Raw genomic sequence first — 18389 nt, 5'->3', positions numbered from 1 at the left:
AATCTAGTGTTTAACAAACTCCCAAAGCCCAGCTTTTAGATAAGAACTCATTATTTGACAAAAACTGCTGGGATAATTGGAAACTAGTATGGAAGAAATTAGGGCTTGACCCACACCCAACACTGTATTCCAAGATCAGGTTGAAATGGGTTCATGATCTACACATAAAGAATGATATTATAAACAAATTAGAAGACCATAGGATAGTTTACCTCTCAGATCTGTGGAGTAGGAAGGAATTTGTGACCAAAGAGGAATTAGAGATCATTATTGATCACAAAATAGATAATTTTGATTATATTAAGTTAAGAAGTTTTTGTACAAACAAAATTAATGCAGACAAGATTAGAAGGGAAGCAATAAATTGGGAAATCATTTTTATGTTTAAGGGTTTTGATAAAAGCCTCATTTCTAAAATATATAGAGTATTGGCTCAAATTTATAAGAATTCAAGCTGTTCTCCAGTTGATAAATGGTCAAAAGATATGAACAGACAATTTTCAGATGAAGAAATTAAAACTATTTCTAATCACATGAGGAGGTGATCTAAATCACTATTGATCATAGAAATGTAAATTAAGACAATTCTGAGATACTATTACACACCTCTCAGATTGACTAAGATGACAGGAAAATACAAGGAAGAATGTTGGAGGGGATCTGGGAAAACTGGGACACTGATACGTTGTTGGTGGAACAGTGAACGAATCCAGCCATTTTGGAAAGCAATTTGGAATTACGTTCAAAAAGTTATCAAACTGTGCATACCCTTTGACTCAGCAGTATTATTACTGGGCTTATATCCCAAAAAGATCTTAAAGAAGGGAAAGGGACCCACATGTGCAAAAATGTTTGTGGCTGCTCTTTTCATAGTGGCAAGAAACTAGAAACTGAGTGGATGCCCCTCAGTTGGAGAATGATTGAATAAGTTATGGTATATGAATGTTATGGAATATTATTGTTCTGTAAGAAATGACCAGCAGGATGAATACAGAGAGGTTTGGAGAGACTTACATGAATTGATACTAAGTAAAATGAGCAGAAGCAGGAGATCATTGTACGTGGCAACATCAATATCATAAGACAATCAATTCTGATGAACATGACTCCAACAATGAGATGATTGATGGCAGTTCTAATGATCTTGTGACGAAGAGAGCCATCTACACCCAGAGAAAGGACTGTGGATCATAGTATAACATTTCACTCTTTTTGTTGTTGTTTGTTTACATTTTGTTTTCTTACTCATTTACTTTCTTTTTTTGATCTGATTTTTCTTCTGTAGCAAGAAAAATGTATAAATGTGTTTATACATATTGGATTTAACTTATATTTTAACATGTTTAACATATTGCATTGTTTGCCATCTAGAAGGGGGCTGGGAGGAAGGAAGCGAAAATCTGCAATACAAGTCTATGCAAGGGTCAATGTTGTCAAATTATCCATGTATATATTTCGAAAATAAAAAGCTTTATAAATAAAATAAAATAAAATACTTAAAAAAATAAATGTAGGCCAGAGAAGGGCATTGATAATAATTTCATTCACTCATTATCAATTAATTGCCTTTATCCAGAAGTCAACATCCTTTTACAAGGTACAAATGGGCCACTCAGCATCTGAAAGGGATGTTCTCTTCTAGCTTATTGTTATCTAATCATTCCATCCCATAATTTAAACCAACTCGGTGAATCAGTTTGATAAAAGTTCCCTTAACTAACCTTCTTACATATCTTTGTTATAAGCTCAAAATGTGACTCCCCAAAAGAAATGTGTTTTATGACAAAAAAAAACAACTACAAAATATAAGAAAAAATAATTTTGTAATTAAGCATACAGAACAAATGTTCTTCATGAAAATCACATACATAACTGTTTGAAATATCAGCCCTTGTTTTTCATATATCTGTTATAAATAATGAGCAATATGGTTACTGAAGTGAACGACCAGTCACTAGGAGATAACATTCATTATACAATTCCAGGGAACTCTCTCTGAGACATAGTACATATTTATTGACTTGAATTGATTTGAACCTATCAAAGCAGCGATGACCTCCAGCTTTGTCTGGAGTGTGTATATGTATTCACACATGTGTAAGTGCTGGTGGGAGGCAAGGGAGCCAATATGGGAACAAAACATTCTTATCCTCTGATTTTCCTAAAGCAACAGTTTTTCTTCCAATCATGTGTAATAGGAAGGCTACCAAAGCAGATACTCTTATCTCTTGAAATAGTACTGCACTTCTTTGCTAATGGAAACTTGCTATTGATTTTCTGTTATAAAACATGTTGGTGTTTTTTTATTCATCATCAATAATTTTAGACGAAGTCCTACTTAATTTTTTGTAAAAATCTGAATAATTTGTAATAATCTGAATAATTGTTTTGGCAATTCCCATAGATGTGATTTGGAAAATGCCATCCAGATTCAGAGAGATAACTATGAAGACTGAATGTGGATTGAAGCATATTATTTTCACTTTTTTGTTTGTCCATTTGTTTGATTTTTCTTTCTCATGGTTTTTGAGTCATACCTTTTGGTGTGTTTTTTCTTGCACATGACAAATATGAAAATATGTTTAAAAGAATTATACATGTATAAACTATATCAGATTACTGGCTATTTTGAGGAGGGTAATGAGAGGGAGAAAAGGAGAAAAATTTGGATCATGAAGTCTTACAAAAATGTTAAAAACTATCTTTACATATATTTAGAAAAATAATATACTATTGAGAAAAAATTGTCTTTGGGGAAATGTGTGTGTGTGTGTGTGTGTGTGTGTGTGTGTTGTGTGAAACCTTTGTAAAATGTGGTTGACTCACCGTGTGTGCATGTGTGTGCTTGTGTGTGCATGCACACTGTTATGTGGGCATGTGCACATGTGTGATAATTCCAATGGCCAACACTGGAAAAGCGTGAGGAGATAGGGCCCCAAATAGTACTTGGAGTACATTGTTTCCTGGACCTACATGAAGAGATGCTGTGGGTATTGTGGGTTTCCATGGGTGATGCTTTCTTGCATGTTTGTGGCAAAGGGAGTCCCTCTGCCAGGTACATCTTGGACTAGGTATTAATATAGGCAAGTGTAGTCTGGGAAAAGTCAGATAGCATTTAATCTCTAGGGATACTGTTAGCTCACATACACTTACTATGCCTGTAGGGGGATTAAAAAGTTAGTCATCTGAAACTACACAGTGGCCAATTCTTTATTTGGTTTTATTATTAAATTTATCGAGGAAGTTAAGTTAGGTTTTTGCCCTACTCTGGAGCACAGAAGGGCATATTTTTTCACTATACAGATCTCTCTCAAGAGACTAGGAATGTTCTGAAAATAAAATGTAATTCTGCCTGCCTCACAGATAATTTCCATATCACTTTTTTTTCCAGAAAAGAAAAAAAGCTCTTCAAAAAAAAAAAGAAAGAAAAAAATTAAAACAATATCAAATCTTTTAAGCCTGGATTATGTGAATACATACATTTTGAATCCAAATTTATCTTGAAATATTGAAGATGATACTAAACAATTTCTTGACATGAACTATAGAAGATGATTTATTACAGATATACTGTGTCCTACCTACTCTCTATCTAAAACACAGTTGTCCACTAGGTTTAAAACAGAAGTAGTATATTTATATATGTGGAAGTTTATTTTATATGTTGGGAATAAAAGGATTTTCTATTTGATGTCACATATTCTTTGAAAAACATCATTTGAGGAGATGAAATATTCATTTAATATTATGACAGGAGGCTGTGTTTGGGAGATCTGCAGGCTAAAAATTATTTACTAAATTAACCTGATCCAGCAGGTTGAGATTATAAAAGACAAAAAATAGCTGTGTGCTTGCCTACAATTCCCAATATACAATGTTCTTTGAAAGAGGTGTGGAATCTCAGTTTTAACCAGCTTCAATTTATATAATTTGAATATATTATTTTTCTGTGTGCTTAAATTTGTATTTTACAAGAATTTAACAAAAGAGAGCTTTCCAAAAACAAACAATAATTTTGAGGAAAAAGCAATAACATTTCTTATTTTTGCTACATCAAAGACAGATCCAATCATTTCTCACAATCCATGGCACCATTTTCTAAAACATTCATCCATTCACACCCTTTAAATAATGTACTTCACAAACAAGCAAAACATTAAATATATTCCAGGCAAAACCAACAGCTGTTGAGCAAATGTCTTCTGAAACCTAGTATTGAGAAAGGCTAGTACTATATCACTGTAACTGGCTAGACTGAAGGAAGCAGAAAAGATGCTGGAAAAGGAACAAGCATTTGTGAAACCAATGGGCCAAACTAGACTCTTGGTCTGAAAAATTGCTTCCAAGGAGATTTTCTTTTCTCAAAGTTCTGGGACATTCAATGGAAGCTTCACATAAATAAGAGCCAGGCTTAAAGTGTTTATGTTGAGCACAGCTGTTGGCTAATTGGATTGTGGTATCTGATGCATGTGCTAGGGGATGGAGAGCGGGTTATTGCTAATAATCCTTTAGATGGGTATCCAGAGCATCCTTTTCTCTAGCATTCTTAAGATTGAAAAGCAAAAAGAAAAAGGAAATGGAAGAAAAATATAATAGACAAATGTGAAAACAATGAGACATCATCCAAATAGTCCTGTGCTTAATTGAAGACTGTAATTTTAGAACTGGAGGAGACCTCAAAAACCATGGAAGCCAATGCCATCATATTACAGATGAGGAAATCAAGCAACAAACAACCTAAGTGAATTGCTCAAGGTCACATATCTAGGAAATGTCTGAGGCAGAGTTTGAAAACAAGTCTTCTTAACTCTAACTTGAACACCTGGCTTTCTCTACTTACTGCCCATTGGAATGTGCCATTTAGCTACCTCACTTTTCCCATTAGAAAGACAAATCATATAGGCTAGATGAACATAAAAGATCCACAGATAATTGCATTCATGGAATCACAAATTTAGGAACAGCTAAATGGTAAGGTGAATATACTTCTGACCTTGAAGACAGGAAGACCTGAGTTCAAATGTGACTTTGGATACTTCCTAGTTGTGGCTTTGAGCAACTTATTTAACCCCATTTGCCTCAGTTTTCTCATCTGTAAAATGATTTAGAGAAGGGAAAGGCAAATTACTCCTTCATCTTTGCCCAGAAAAACCTAAATAGGGTCATGAAATGTCCACACAACTTATTGACAAAACAATAACAATCACAAATTTAACCACATAAGTCCTTAGAAACTACAGTTTGCATTGCTAAGAATTAGAGGGAAAAGATCCGACCAGGGGAAAAGCAAAGGGGAAGAAAAAGAAGAAAGCAGCGAGTATTTCTAGAATGATGGTGAGGAAGTTATATGACTTTTGCTGAAAATAAATAGCAGCCTCAAGCATTCTCAAGCAAATAACCTTTTGGGGGAAACTTTAAAGGATCTTGGTCTTGATTGATCCTAGGAAGAATAAATCTAAAGAACAAATAGGTTTCTTTTTTAGCTTCCTCAGTGCCTGGCTCAGGATGATTTGACTAGAGGGAACTACAGGGGGAAAGACAGCAATTCAAACAAGTAGAATGACTTGTTTCCTTGAGATAGCTCCTTTTCATTAGAATGAATGCTTATTGGGACCTTGTTAAGGGGCTTCTTCATCCTTTGGCCAAAGGAGTTGACCTAGATGACTTCTAAGGTCTCTTCCAAATTTAAGATCCCAAATTCTATAAACATTTGGTTTTAATTGAATGGTTAGGGGAAAATTCCTTTTGTAAACTGTTTTCTGCAGTTGTGAAGGAAAGGAACTCAAGCAGAAAAACTGAAAGCACAAGAGAAAATACTTTTCCTTATCAAAAACCATAGAATAACAATAGTAGTAACAGGGAAACTTCTACTTACTGGAGAAAGCTCATTTTTGTTCAGCACCCCTCCCCACCAAGTGAAATTTCTTTAACTGCCTTAGCCCCAGTTATATAGACTTATGACAGGCTCTTCTAATATTAAAAGAAAATTTGATTGTAGACTTAGCTGTTTCCTCTTCATTTGACCATCAAAAGAGGAAAACTAACCCCAAATCAGAGTCTTTCACAGTCTGCAGTCCAATCTTAAATTGATTCAAATGCTTCGACTCAAGGGCAGAATGGCCCTCCAGCCAAGGTTTCTTCAGGTGCCAAGTTTGGCCTGGGGAATTTGTAATTCCTTCCCCCCACCAATATGGCCAATGATACTGCTTTGATGAAACTGCAATTTACTGAGGAGAATTCTTCAAAGCCTACTTATCCACATGACCAAAGAGTTAAAAAATCTTCTGGCATATCACTCCTTAGTGGTTTTTGATGTACATCAACACATTTCATCTCTTTACCACATGTAATATTCAATATATTTATATAAAAAAGAGGGAATTTAGTGCAGCACTTTTTACTCTGAATGTCGTATCTACTTAAAAGCAAGATAGGAATACTTTAACAGTCCCATTTGGGGTTTTTAAGACTCCATTTTATATACCAGCAAAGATTGTAATTCTTCTGTTTTTCTCTTTGGTCCCTACTACTTCATCCAGTGACAGCAAGAAAACTCATCTAATTATGGACATTTAAAAATGAAAGGACCTCATTAAGGTTATACAAACAATGTACTATTTTAGAGAATCTCTCTCCTCCAAAATCTTGACCGATCTTCTGCTTAGGAGATTTTGTTCCTTTAGTTCCAACAGTCCTTTCCGTATTAGGAATCACAGAGGATGAGAAGGCATGTTCAAACTATTATCTGGATTAATGAAAGAAGTCTCTTTCTTCACTGATAAAATTATGGTTCCAAATATTAGCTTTATGTCATTTGTATGTATCTATAAATGTGCATGTTGTTTTCCCTATTAAACTATAAAAACTTGAGGGCAGATTCCATTTCACTTTTATCTTTATATCCCTAATGTCTAGCATATAATATAATAGTTGCTTAACTAATTGATCAATTTTTTGTAAATGGCTTTGGAATTTTATCACCTGGCCCATTATCTCATACTTTGGGGACATTCTTATTCACAAAATGAACAGATTTCTTATGTCAAACTCTGGAAGTTTCTTTGAATCCTTTAGTTGAAACAAAAGGAAACTAATGGAGAAATTTTGATTCATTAGCCTAACTGGCTTAGGCTGGGAGACATATGAGTCAGTCACTGGTCTACTTATGAAGAGATAAGGAGGTGGCTTATTAAAAAAGAGTATTTGGAAGCAAGGAGATACAAGGGTAGAAAGTAAGGAGAAGAGTAAATAAAATAAAAATCTATCTTTTAAATCCCCAGTGCATTTTTTCCTTTCCTTCATTCAAATTCAGGAGAGAATCAACCTTTTCATCCTGTACTTTTGGTATGAAATACCTAGCCCCTGCTAAGGATATAAGTCTTTGTCAATTCTTGAGTCTCTTGTCTCAGTTCTCTTTGGATAGTCTTCTCCAGAGCCAAAGTCTAAAACATCTGGATAGTTGGAAAATTCCTGAGGTAATGGGAACTCCTCTGCTGATGAATGAGTCCGGTGCCCAAACACCTTCTCTTGAAGTTCTGCAATGTCATTTCGAATGTCAGCCATCATCAGCAAGAGAAAATCAAAAGAACCAGGAGGTCCCTAAATATTTGGAAGTAGAATTCAGAGTCAGAACATTGTTGTCTCAACACTAGTCAATACAAAAAGTATCCAAAAAGGTTTGGTTTGCTAAAGTCTACTGTTCAATGTCAATTGCTAACTTGATGGGAAATTCATTTGCTGAATTTCATTGCTCAGGCAGGTTGGTTTTGGGGATGATGGTAATCAGAGTTCCCAAACCTTCAAATCACATGTGATCTGGGGGGGGGGGGTGTTATTTAATCCTTCTATCTCTGAGTTTTCTGATTTGTAAAGTGATGGAGGAGTTAGAATGATCATCTCAAGAGACTTACCAGAGTAAAAAGTATTAAAATCCTATTTTAAAAGCTTGTTCTGTGAATGATTTGTGTAATACAGTGATCCAAGACAATCCACAGGACTCACAAAAAATGTCATCCACCTCCAGAGAAAGAACTGAAGGAGTCTGAATGCAGGTCAAAGCAACCTATTTTAAACTTTTAATTTTTATTTTTTTGTTTGTGTTTTCATTTACAACATGGTTAATATGAAAATATGTTTTGTATGACTGCACATGTACAACCTATATGGGGTTGCTTGCCTTTTTTAGGGAGGGGGATAAGAGGATGGAGAGAGAGAATTTGGATGTTAACATTTTGAAAAAAAATGAATGTTACAATTGTTTTAACATTCAATTGGAAAAATAAGATTTACAAATTTAAAGAATAAAAAAACATGTTTTCAGTTCTACATACAAAGAAAATAATATTTTAAAAACCAACAGGAGAGCATATTAAAAAGAAATTAGTCTTTCGATAACCGGGAAAGGATCAAGGGCACATTTTATTTTCCATTATCATTAAATCTACTTAACATCATTTAATCATCACTACCTCTGGTCATGATATAGGGAAGTTTAAACAGGCTTTCTGCCTTCTGGGAAACAATAATCTTAAACACACATTACAGGTGCAGTCTGTTAAATATTGGTTAAATTTATGAATTTTTCCTAAATCTTTGATAACTCTGTTTCTGATGGTAAGAGTGTCACTAGCAGAGTAAGAGGGCATATACTTTGTACAATGCTCCCAAAGAGCACCATCAAGAAGGATTTCTTAATGGAGTAAAGATAGCTTTGTTACATATGGTCAGAGCAGTGGTTAAGTTTATAGAATGTTGGGACTTGGTGGGTTTAAAATTTTTTTTCTTATCTGATTTTTCTTTTTTAGACTTTGTCAATGTTCACAGAGCACTTAGACAAGATGTATAATGATGAATCTCTCAGAGAGGGCCTTCTACCTTAAGGAGAGTTCTTAATTTTTTCATATCACAGATAGCTTCCACCCCCTCTTTTGGCAATCTGGTGATGCCTATGGACTACTCAGAATAATGATCTTAAAATGAACAAAATAAAAAACTTAGGATCATAAATAAATCAATTATACTGGAATATAATTATTAAAGTACTTTCAAAAAGTATTAAAAGTACTGACCTTAAAAATAGTCATGATTTAAGAAAAAAAAAGGAAAAACAGTTACATTGGCTTTAATAGGTCATTTCACAGTAATAAAATGCTATCCAGAAGAAGACAATCATTCTTATCTGAGTTTACACCTTAAATTATTTTTAAATGATTCAAAAAGCCTTTCTAATGAACATTTTACCTTGGTAAGATTAGACAAATAATGCTACTTACTGGAGATCCTTTGGGTCCAGGAGCTCCTCTTTCCCCCTAGAAAAATCAAGAACAGGATTGCTATCTAGAACAAGTGTCTACTATTTCAGTTTTGATTTTAAAAAAAGAAAGAAAAAGAAAAAACAAAACAACAAATACCAAATACCAAGTAACAAGCTTCTGTGATTAAAATCAAATATAATAGTACAGTTGTGCCTCAAGGACCCACTTATTTGCACATAGCTGCCCAGGTCCAATGTCTCAGATTCCCCCCAAGGCCATATATTTCCAAACCAGGTTTGACAAAAGGAACACGCATATCCCCAGGCAGCTCATGCAATTACTTGCAAACTTTGAAAACTAACTTACTTAGACTCTCCACATCATCCCTTTCCTTACCCCATCCCCAATTCCTACCTCATAAAGTGTCATCAATATTAGACAATAGGGACAAAAATAAAACTACCTAATTAGTTCCTTGAGTCAAACACATACATACACACACACACACACACACACACACACATACAAAATGAAAATGCTGAGCAAAATTCTTTGTTGAGAGAAAAGAATGAATTATTATTTCCTAGAGGTGAATTTGAAATAGGACTGGGGAATTTCCTTCAAGATTTATTTGAGCTTTTTCTAATTTCCCTCCCAGCTTTCATATTTCAGAGAAAACATCTTTGCCTCAGTTTTTTTCCCTTTCCCCTGGAAAATGGGATTGTTGAACAGTTATTGAAGTTCACTTGGTACCTATAGTTAGATGACAATATTTAAGCTTGCAAAGACTGAAATTTTAGTACATACCTTGGAACCATCTCTTCCTGGTGCACCTGGTGGACCCTAAAAGACAAAGGAATTCTGTTAAAAAGAAAAGAAAGTGAAAACAGAAAAAGAAAACACCCATAGTAAGTGGATTGAAAAAAAATACTAACCACAGGACCTCTCCGACCTTGCTTAATATGGGAGAGGTCAGGAGATGGTCCAATGGGTCCCATCGAGCCCCTAGGACCAGGTTGTCCAGGAGGCCCAGGTATGCCAGGAAATCCAGGGCTTCCTTTTGGTCCAGGTGATCCTGTAATCCAAAAGTATTTTATTAATCTAACAGCTCAAGAGATAAATACTGTGAGTGGGTAGGCTAATATGCCTCAGAGATCAATTTCAATCCGTTCTCTCTCTCTCTCTCTTTTAGAAGGTAAAAGACTTAGCTACTATTCCATTATGATCTTCTTAGAAGAGGGGTTCATAACCAGTGGATCTGTAAACTTAAAAAATACTTTGATAATTTTATTGATAACTTTAATAATTTAACTTAATTAGATTCATTTATAATCTGGTGTATTTCATTTTACATATTTAAAAATATTTAAAATTTTATTCATTTCTAAGAAGGGGTCCATAGGCTTTATCAGATTGCCAAAAAGGTTCATGACACAAAAAAGTTAATAACCCTTGTTCTAGACTTACCTTCTATTACCTTTTAAGGAGCTTCCATTTTAGCTTATACTTGGTGACATCTAGTGAAATAGTATGAATTTCAGGTCCTTGTGAAAAATTCTAGAATTTTCATATTGTATAGATATTAATTTAGGGCCAGATATGGATCAGAGGAGAGACAAGCCAGTTCAGATTTCATCCAAACTTGTCAATTATAACAATTTTGAATTCCATTTCCAGGAATGTGATTGGGAAGGAAATGAGTTTCTTCTCTGGATTAAAGAATTTCTGCAGTAGCCTAAAGCCAGTCACTTCCAAGATCCAATGCTTTACAAGAGTTTACACAGTGAATAAAATCATCAGGAAGTGTTGCATTATTAGTCAAGCTACAATTACATTTGTAGGATGAGGAATTTCATATCCTTCCATTCTATGGAGGCAATGAGTGCAAGAGACTGGTTTCTAATCCTAAGAAGTGAATTTTGTCAAATATTTAATGATTCCCTGAGGCCTTTTCTTTAATAAATCAGCATATTCTGTAGCTGAATTACCTTAAGATACAGAATCAGAATATTAATTGAATGTTAATTCTTACTAATTAATTGAGCACCAACTAATAATTAATTATTTGTAGAGAAATTTTATTTGCCCTTGAGCTGCCGTAATAAGCCTCAGGAAAAAGTTTTAGAGCAGATGCAAAATAGTCTGTGATGTTAGAAACAAAGAATTAAGATGAATCAAAAATTTATGGAAAAAGCAAAGGTGAACTTCATGAATAGGCTGAATGCATATAATTATTCTCAAGTCAGTCACAAGCTATGCAAACATTTAATGTGTTTGAACCATTATTGTATACAATGATTTCCAATACCAACCACATATAGCATGGTAAAATGAAATCAGATTTTGAGTCAGAGGACCTATACTTAAATGCCATTTCTCACACTTGTTACCTGTACATTCTTGGGTAAGTACTTAATTTCTCTAGGATTCATGATTGCTTAGGATTCCTTCTAATTTTTTTGTGGGTAGAGGTTTTGGAGAACATTTTTAAAAAGTCACAAATCCAGTATCCTGGACAGCTCAAGCCAAGGTTAGAAACAAGAGGACAGAAATGTTTAAAACAATCCAGAAAATTGGACATGGATTCATGAAGGATGTAGTAAAATTTCCTCTTGACTTTATGGCTTGTCCCTGCTATGATTTGTGTATGTGTGTGTGTGTGTGTGAAAGAGAGAGAAAGAGAGAGAGAGAGAGAGAGAGAGAGAGAGAGAGAGAGAGAGAGAGAGAGAGAGAGAGAGGAGGATGATGATGATGATGATGATGATAGAATGAGAGAGAGAAAGAAAGAAAGAGAGAGAATGAGAGAGGAAGAGAAAGAAAGAAAAAGAGAGAAAGACAGAAGAGAGAGGGAGGGAGGGATAAAGAGAAAGAGTAAAAAAGATAAAGAGAGATAAAAAGAGGGGGGGAGGAAGGGAGAGAAAGGAAGGAAGAGAGGGGGAAGGAAGGAAGAGAGGGGGAAGGAAGGAAGAGAGAGAGAGAGGAAGGAAGAGGGGGGGAGGAAGGGAGAGAAAGGAAGGAAGAGAGAGAGAGAGGGAGGGAGGGAGGGAGAGAAAGGAAGGAAGAGAGGGGGAAGGAAGGAAGAGAGGGGGAAGGAAGGAAGAGAGAGAGAGGGAGGGAGGGAGGGAGAGAAAGGGGGGGAGTAAGGGAGAGAGAAGGGGGAGTAACGGAAAGAGACAGAGACAGAGAGAGGAGGGAAAAGGAAAGAGGGAGAGGGAGAATGTATACAAAATCATAAATGACCTCCCTCTATTGAAGCAAGAATATCCCAAGCTTTTGGAGGAGAAGAGAGAAACATATGATAGAAATAAATTCATAAGAAAAGAAACCATATTCATTAATAAATAGCAAGATGCCTATATAAGAGATTTTCTGAAAAGACCAGGAAGTAGATTAGTCATAGGAACTACACTAGGGGAGGAGAGATATATTAAAGATAAAGACCAGAACTAACTCTCATTCTGTGAATAGATGTAGGTGCAAAATTTCTTCTATCACTTTTAAGGAAAAAACAGAATATTAGGACAAAATCAGAGAAGAAAAAATTAGTTTGGCCCTGCCTCTATTTTTTTTTTTTTTTGCTTACTCATTTCCATCTCCCAAATCATAATGATCCTTCAAGGTTCATCTCATGAAGCCTATCTTAACCAATCCCATATATGATAGTTTCTCCTTTTTTTTTTTTTTTTTTTTTTGACCTTTACTATAGTTTATTTTTGTACTTCATGGTAGAATGAAAGAATGTTAGATTTGGAGTCAGAGAACCTGTATTGAAATCCAAATTCTGACACTTACTAACTCTATGTCCTTGGACAAGTCATTTAATTTCTTTGGGACTCAGTTTCCTCACCTGGAACTGTGCTTTATGACTGCATAGGTCCCTTCCAGTTTTAAATCTATGATCACCTCTTCCTCTTAGTTTTCCTGGAAGGGAAGTCTCAGCTCAAGTTCCATGTTTTAGGTCCTTTCCAACTCTACCAGATGCTAATGTATTCCCATTTCAGAGGACTTTCTATCTATGCTAAATAAATGTATGTGATTACTTATTTAAATGTTGTTCCCCATCCCCATTAGAATGTAGGATTCTTGAGGGCAGTGATTGTTTTGTTTTTTGAGTTTTTTTGTCTTTATTTGTATCCCCCCAACATTTAGAACATAGCCTAGCACATAATAAGCATTCAACAAATGCTCACTGATTGGCTGTTTGATCACTATTATATATGATTGCTTAATGTGCATATATCATTAAGTATTTTTTGAAATTTTATTTTATTTTCAGTTCTGAATTCTCTTTCTCAATTATCCTTGTCCCATCTTTTGAGAAATGTCAGGAAAGCAAAATCAATTATACACACACACACACACACACACACACACACACATATACATGTACATAGTTAAGCAAAACAAATTATTGCCTTGGCTACATCCACAATTAGAAAGAAAACATGCTTCAATCTACACTCTGAGTCCATCAATTTTCTTCTGAAGTGGATAGCATCCTTCATCATGAATATCCTTTGGAATTGTGGTTGGTCATAAGGGTGCCTATTTTTTTTGGGGGGGGGGCTGAGCAATTGGGGTTAAGTGACTTGCCCAGGGTCACACAGTTAGGAAGTGTCTGATATCAGATTTGAACTCAGGTCCTCCTCACTTCAGAGCTGGAGTGGATAGAACACCACTCTCCTGAGCCACCTAGGTTCCCAGGGGTGCCTAAGTCTTCCAAAGTTATTTATCTTTATAATATAGTTTTTGATCAGCACAATACTTTTTCATCATATATTCACACATCATATAATTGTTCAGTCATTTCCTAATTGACAAGCACCCCCTGAGCCTCAATTTATTTTCTGCTACAAAAAGGTCTTCTATATACATTTTTGTAAATATGGGTCCTTTTCATCTTTTTTAATCTCTTTGTGATACAAATCTAGTAGTGGTACTGCTAGGTCAAAGGGTATGCACAATTTAAAAGTCTTTTGGAAATATTTCCAAATTACTTTCCAGAATGGTTGGGCAAGTTCACAGATCTACCAACAGTGTAGTATTGACTTTATTATTTTTATTAAATACAGAGCTTTTAATTTCTCAACTAGAATATAAGTTAATGCTACTTTCTATTTCATACTCTCTAACACACCAAGACACAAGACTTACTATATTGTAGATGGCCATTAATAAAAAAATGAATAGAATGGAATATTAGTGGGCTATCAGTGTCCAATAACAAATAATAAAGTTAATATTTTTTAAATGAGCTTCCACACCTCTACTTTTCCTTTTTAACTGATTCAGTAAGAAATAACTATTCAAATGTTTTCATTTGCTTTCTCTGAAAACTACAGTTTATCTTTAGGGAACTTATTCACTTATCTATCATTGATTCTTTACTTCTAAAATGCAGATGGAAATTGGTGACATAAGCTTGAGTACAAACTTCTTTAAATCTATACATTGGGCACTCAGCAAGCAGCTTACGCTCAGTCAATTTACTGTTATCTAAGATCTTCCAGTACTCTCCTCTCACTCCCTACCTCCTGCCCAAATCAACAGCTAGTAGGTGATGCACTGGCTAATTACTTGCTGATATCATTGCAACCTGCTATAATTTTTATTGAAACAAAGGATTACAGAGATACAGAGCTGGAGGAACCCTAGCTGATAACCCCCTCATACAAATCTGGAAACTGAGACAGAGAAGAAATGTGATTTAATGAGTTTTGTTAGAAAGTTTTGCTGTATTTCCCAGAGGTCTTCATTACTCTCTCATCTTTCCCACTCCTTTCACTTACCTGGAGGGCCCTGACCACCAGGTTGCCCAGGGGGTCCTGGTAAGTAGGTGTTTGAAGCCAGCAACTTGTCAACAGTGACATGCTTGCCTAGGTCAGCAGCATTGTTTGGGAGCAGTGCAATCTGCAAAGAGGGTAACATACCATTGTTAGAAAGGAGAGATTGCATGAAAGATCTTGTCACTTGCTTATTTTAAAAGCAGCTGTTTTCCCAGTACAAAGAACCAGAGAGAACCAGGACTAGATAGAGCCTTAGAAATCATACTAGTCCTATGTCTCCATTTTAATTGGTAAGAAAACTGAGTATTAAAAAGGTGGAGTGATTTACTCAGACTCGTACAGTTAAAGATCACCAGAGTTAGTGGTGAAATCTCATAAGCACCAAAGTCTCTTTTGGAAGGAACCTGGAATTCTGGGACTTATCCTCTTTGGTCAGCTGATAGAAACTAATTCTCTTTGGGGCCAGGAGCCCTAAATAACATTTGAACACTCAGTAATAATCTTTGGTAAAACTGTGAAGCAAATGACATTTATTCATAAAATCTTACTATCCTTTGCTTTGTTGTATTCTTCCTTCCTTTTAATCCTAACTTGAAAGATTCAGTGCTTTTCATTCATAGGGTCTCCTCCAACTTTATAATCTACTAGATGAACTAGTAACCTATGTTGTGGATATTCCCCTCCTTACCATATCTGATTGGAGCTAATCTGTCTTATAACTCATTTCATTTGGGTCCTGTTTCCTGCTAGGGCTGATGTGAAAAATTAATCCAAGTAGCAGATTCACTAATTAATAAATATTGCTATTAACATATTGATAAAATACGTTTTAATAATATAACATATTATAATATATATTTACTGACATATATACATATATAACATATATATTACTGACAATAATAAATAATCTGCAGTGCCATTCAATTGTATTACACAAAATAAGTACTAAATTATGTATAATAGGATATAATTTATAATATATATCTTATATTTTCTTATAAGTGTACATGTCATAGCTCCCCTAAGTAAAACATAAGCTCCTTGAAGGCAGGGACTGTAAAATTATCATTTTGTCCCCAGAGATCAGTATAGTGTCTTATGCAGAGTAGGTGCTTAACAGGTGTTTACTGAATTGGATTGACTTAATGTCAGGAAACAGCATGAACCCTTCCAGAAAACAAATAAGGTTCATAAAGCCTTTGTATAGTGTTTAAACTTTGAAATTTGAAATTTTATTAACTCAGCCTGTCATTCCTTTAACATCTCCTCAGAGTTAGCGGTCACCCAGGATTCTCAAATGTTAATCATTAAGTTAAATTATCATATTTGGCACAAGAAAGGACCTCAAAGTTCATTTTGTCCAATTCCTTCATTTTATAGATGAGAAAACCGAGACCCAAAGAGATAAGTGATTTACCAATGTCATGTGTTAAGGCAAAAATTTGAACCTCTGCCTCCTAATTCAGTGCTCTTTCCATTGTTTCACACTACTTCAAACCCCTGTCTTTAAATATGGGGAAACTGAGGTCCAAGGAAGCTGAGACTTGCCAAGATCACACAAGAAGCAAAGTAGTAGATCTGGGATTTGAACCAAGGTTTTATTACTCCAAATCACCATTCCTCACATGGCACCATGTTATCCTGAACCATTAATGTAGTACAAATATGATGTTCCAACCTAGAATGGCTTTGTATGATGACAGATTCCCAGTTACATCCAATCAGAGGATCATCAACCTCCAATTCAGAGAGGACCATGACCAAAAGATGGGTTGCCTGGTGATTTTTTGGCCATTGAAATACAAAAGTTAGCAATCTACATTAGTGAAAGGTTGGCCCACCCATACCAACAGAACCACAAATCTTTCAGTGTATCAAAGTAACATGGATCATATGTATGATAGAAATAATCTATCAATCAGAGAATAGAGAGAAAACAGTTCATAATTTGCTTTTTTACATTATTTATCAAGAATTCCTATCATCTCTATAACCCAAACTCCTCAAGTTTATATGCATATTAGGATTTCCTGAAGACTTTTGTTTGCAATTTGCCATAGACCTTAACATGTAACTTATTGGAGGATGATTGGCTCTTTGGATATAGCACTGGATTTTATTTAAGGTAAACATATCTATATTCAAATCCTGACTCAAACACTAGCAAAGTGATCCTGATTAAGTTATTTAATCTACTTCAGTTTCCTTATCTATAAAATGGGGATAATAATATCTACCCCCCAGGGTTGTTGTGAAGATGAAATGAGCATATCTGTAGAGTGCTTTGTCAACCTTTAAATGCAATAGAATTGTTAGCTATTGTTATTATTAGCTATTAGGAGTAGCAAAAGGGGATAATTCTAGGGGGATTTGTAACCAAGAGGCCAGTAGGGAACACATTTTTGATAAGAGGGCTTTTCAGCCTCTTAAATCACAACAACCAGGTTGCTATATACTCCATATCTACAATATTCTGACATGTTATGGCTAGTCATCAAGAGAATGCCTCATTTTTATGAAAATGGAACTGGTTTTAAATGTTTCAAGCTGTCTTTTGGAGGCACAGATCAGATAATACAGAGGATCATCAGAATGGAGTTTTAATGGACACAGATTTGTTGGGTCAACTTGGACATGAGAAGTCTGAAGGTCAAAGATGCTCCAGGGAGATAACTCCAGACAGCAAGTTCCAAATCTCTTAGGGACTTTTCAAGGAGGGAAAGAGGGAAATGATGAATTCTAGACAGTTCCAGGATAGTGATAAAATAAGCTCTCTCTGAGAACTGATTAATCTTTCTATACTTGGCCTGAGAAATTGGATTGGATATAACTAATAGATTTTTGGAGTCTTCTGGGCCAAGATTTGATACTTGGAAGATGGCTCTAACCTGGACCATATCTAGACCTTCAAGATACCTTAAGCTTCCAAAGTCCCCTTGGAATCTAGGTAAATCACTCTGGATATGTGTGCTTGGTTCAGAGGAGGTTTACATTTCTAACTACAGCAAATATTGTGAAAAAGTGACTAGGCAACAGGGTATCTCATTTGGTGACTTTTGGACAGGGAATTAATGAGAGACAATCTGTTATTTTAAGTGTTGAGTGCTTTCTTTGTAATATTAACCCAAAGCAGAATAAAAATTTCAGAGTGGTCACTTTTCATCTTCCATCTTCTCATTCAGATTATCTCCATTCTCTTTCTTTGTCTCAGATTTCATGCTAATGTTCTGGAAAATTTGTGATGCAATCCATAGGAAAGGTGCTGCATAAAATAAATCTAGAACTAGTCTCCCAGCCTCTATTTCAAATACATTATATACAATATTACATGTTGAAATAATAAATA

At 35.1% G+C, this 18389-nt stretch overlaps 1 protein-coding gene across 1 annotated transcript in view; it reads right to left on the bottom strand.

Annotated features, from left to right (window-relative positions):
• Positions 1 to 1804: 1804 nt before the first annotated feature.
• The window catches only part of LOC127545762 (collagen and calcium-binding EGF domain-containing protein 1-like), a 54093-nt gene continuing 37508 nt past the window's right edge, over positions 1805 to 18389 (bottom strand). Inside the window, exons 6-10 of the mRNA XM_051973250.1 lie at positions 15044 to 15164; positions 10190 to 10329; positions 10062 to 10097; positions 9273 to 9308; positions 1805 to 7599 (exon numbers count right to left, since the gene is read on the bottom strand). Of these exons, the coding sequence (XP_051829210.1) occupies positions 7366 to 7599; positions 9273 to 9308; positions 10062 to 10097; positions 10190 to 10329; positions 15044 to 15164 (567 nt within the window). The 3' untranslated portion in view covers positions 1805 to 7365. The remainder of the gene's footprint in view (positions 7600 to 9272; positions 9309 to 10061; positions 10098 to 10189; positions 10330 to 15043; positions 15165 to 18389) is intronic.

Source organism: Antechinus flavipes, chromosome 1 (genome assembly GCF_016432865.1).
Source record: "Antechinus flavipes isolate AdamAnt ecotype Samford, QLD, Australia chromosome 1, AdamAnt_v2, whole genome shotgun sequence".
NCBI classification, from domain to species: Eukaryota; Metazoa; Chordata; class Mammalia; order Dasyuromorphia; family Dasyuridae; genus Antechinus; species Antechinus flavipes.
Note: the sequence above shows the minus strand (reverse complement) of the source record. Positions and strands in the feature narration are given on the sequence as shown.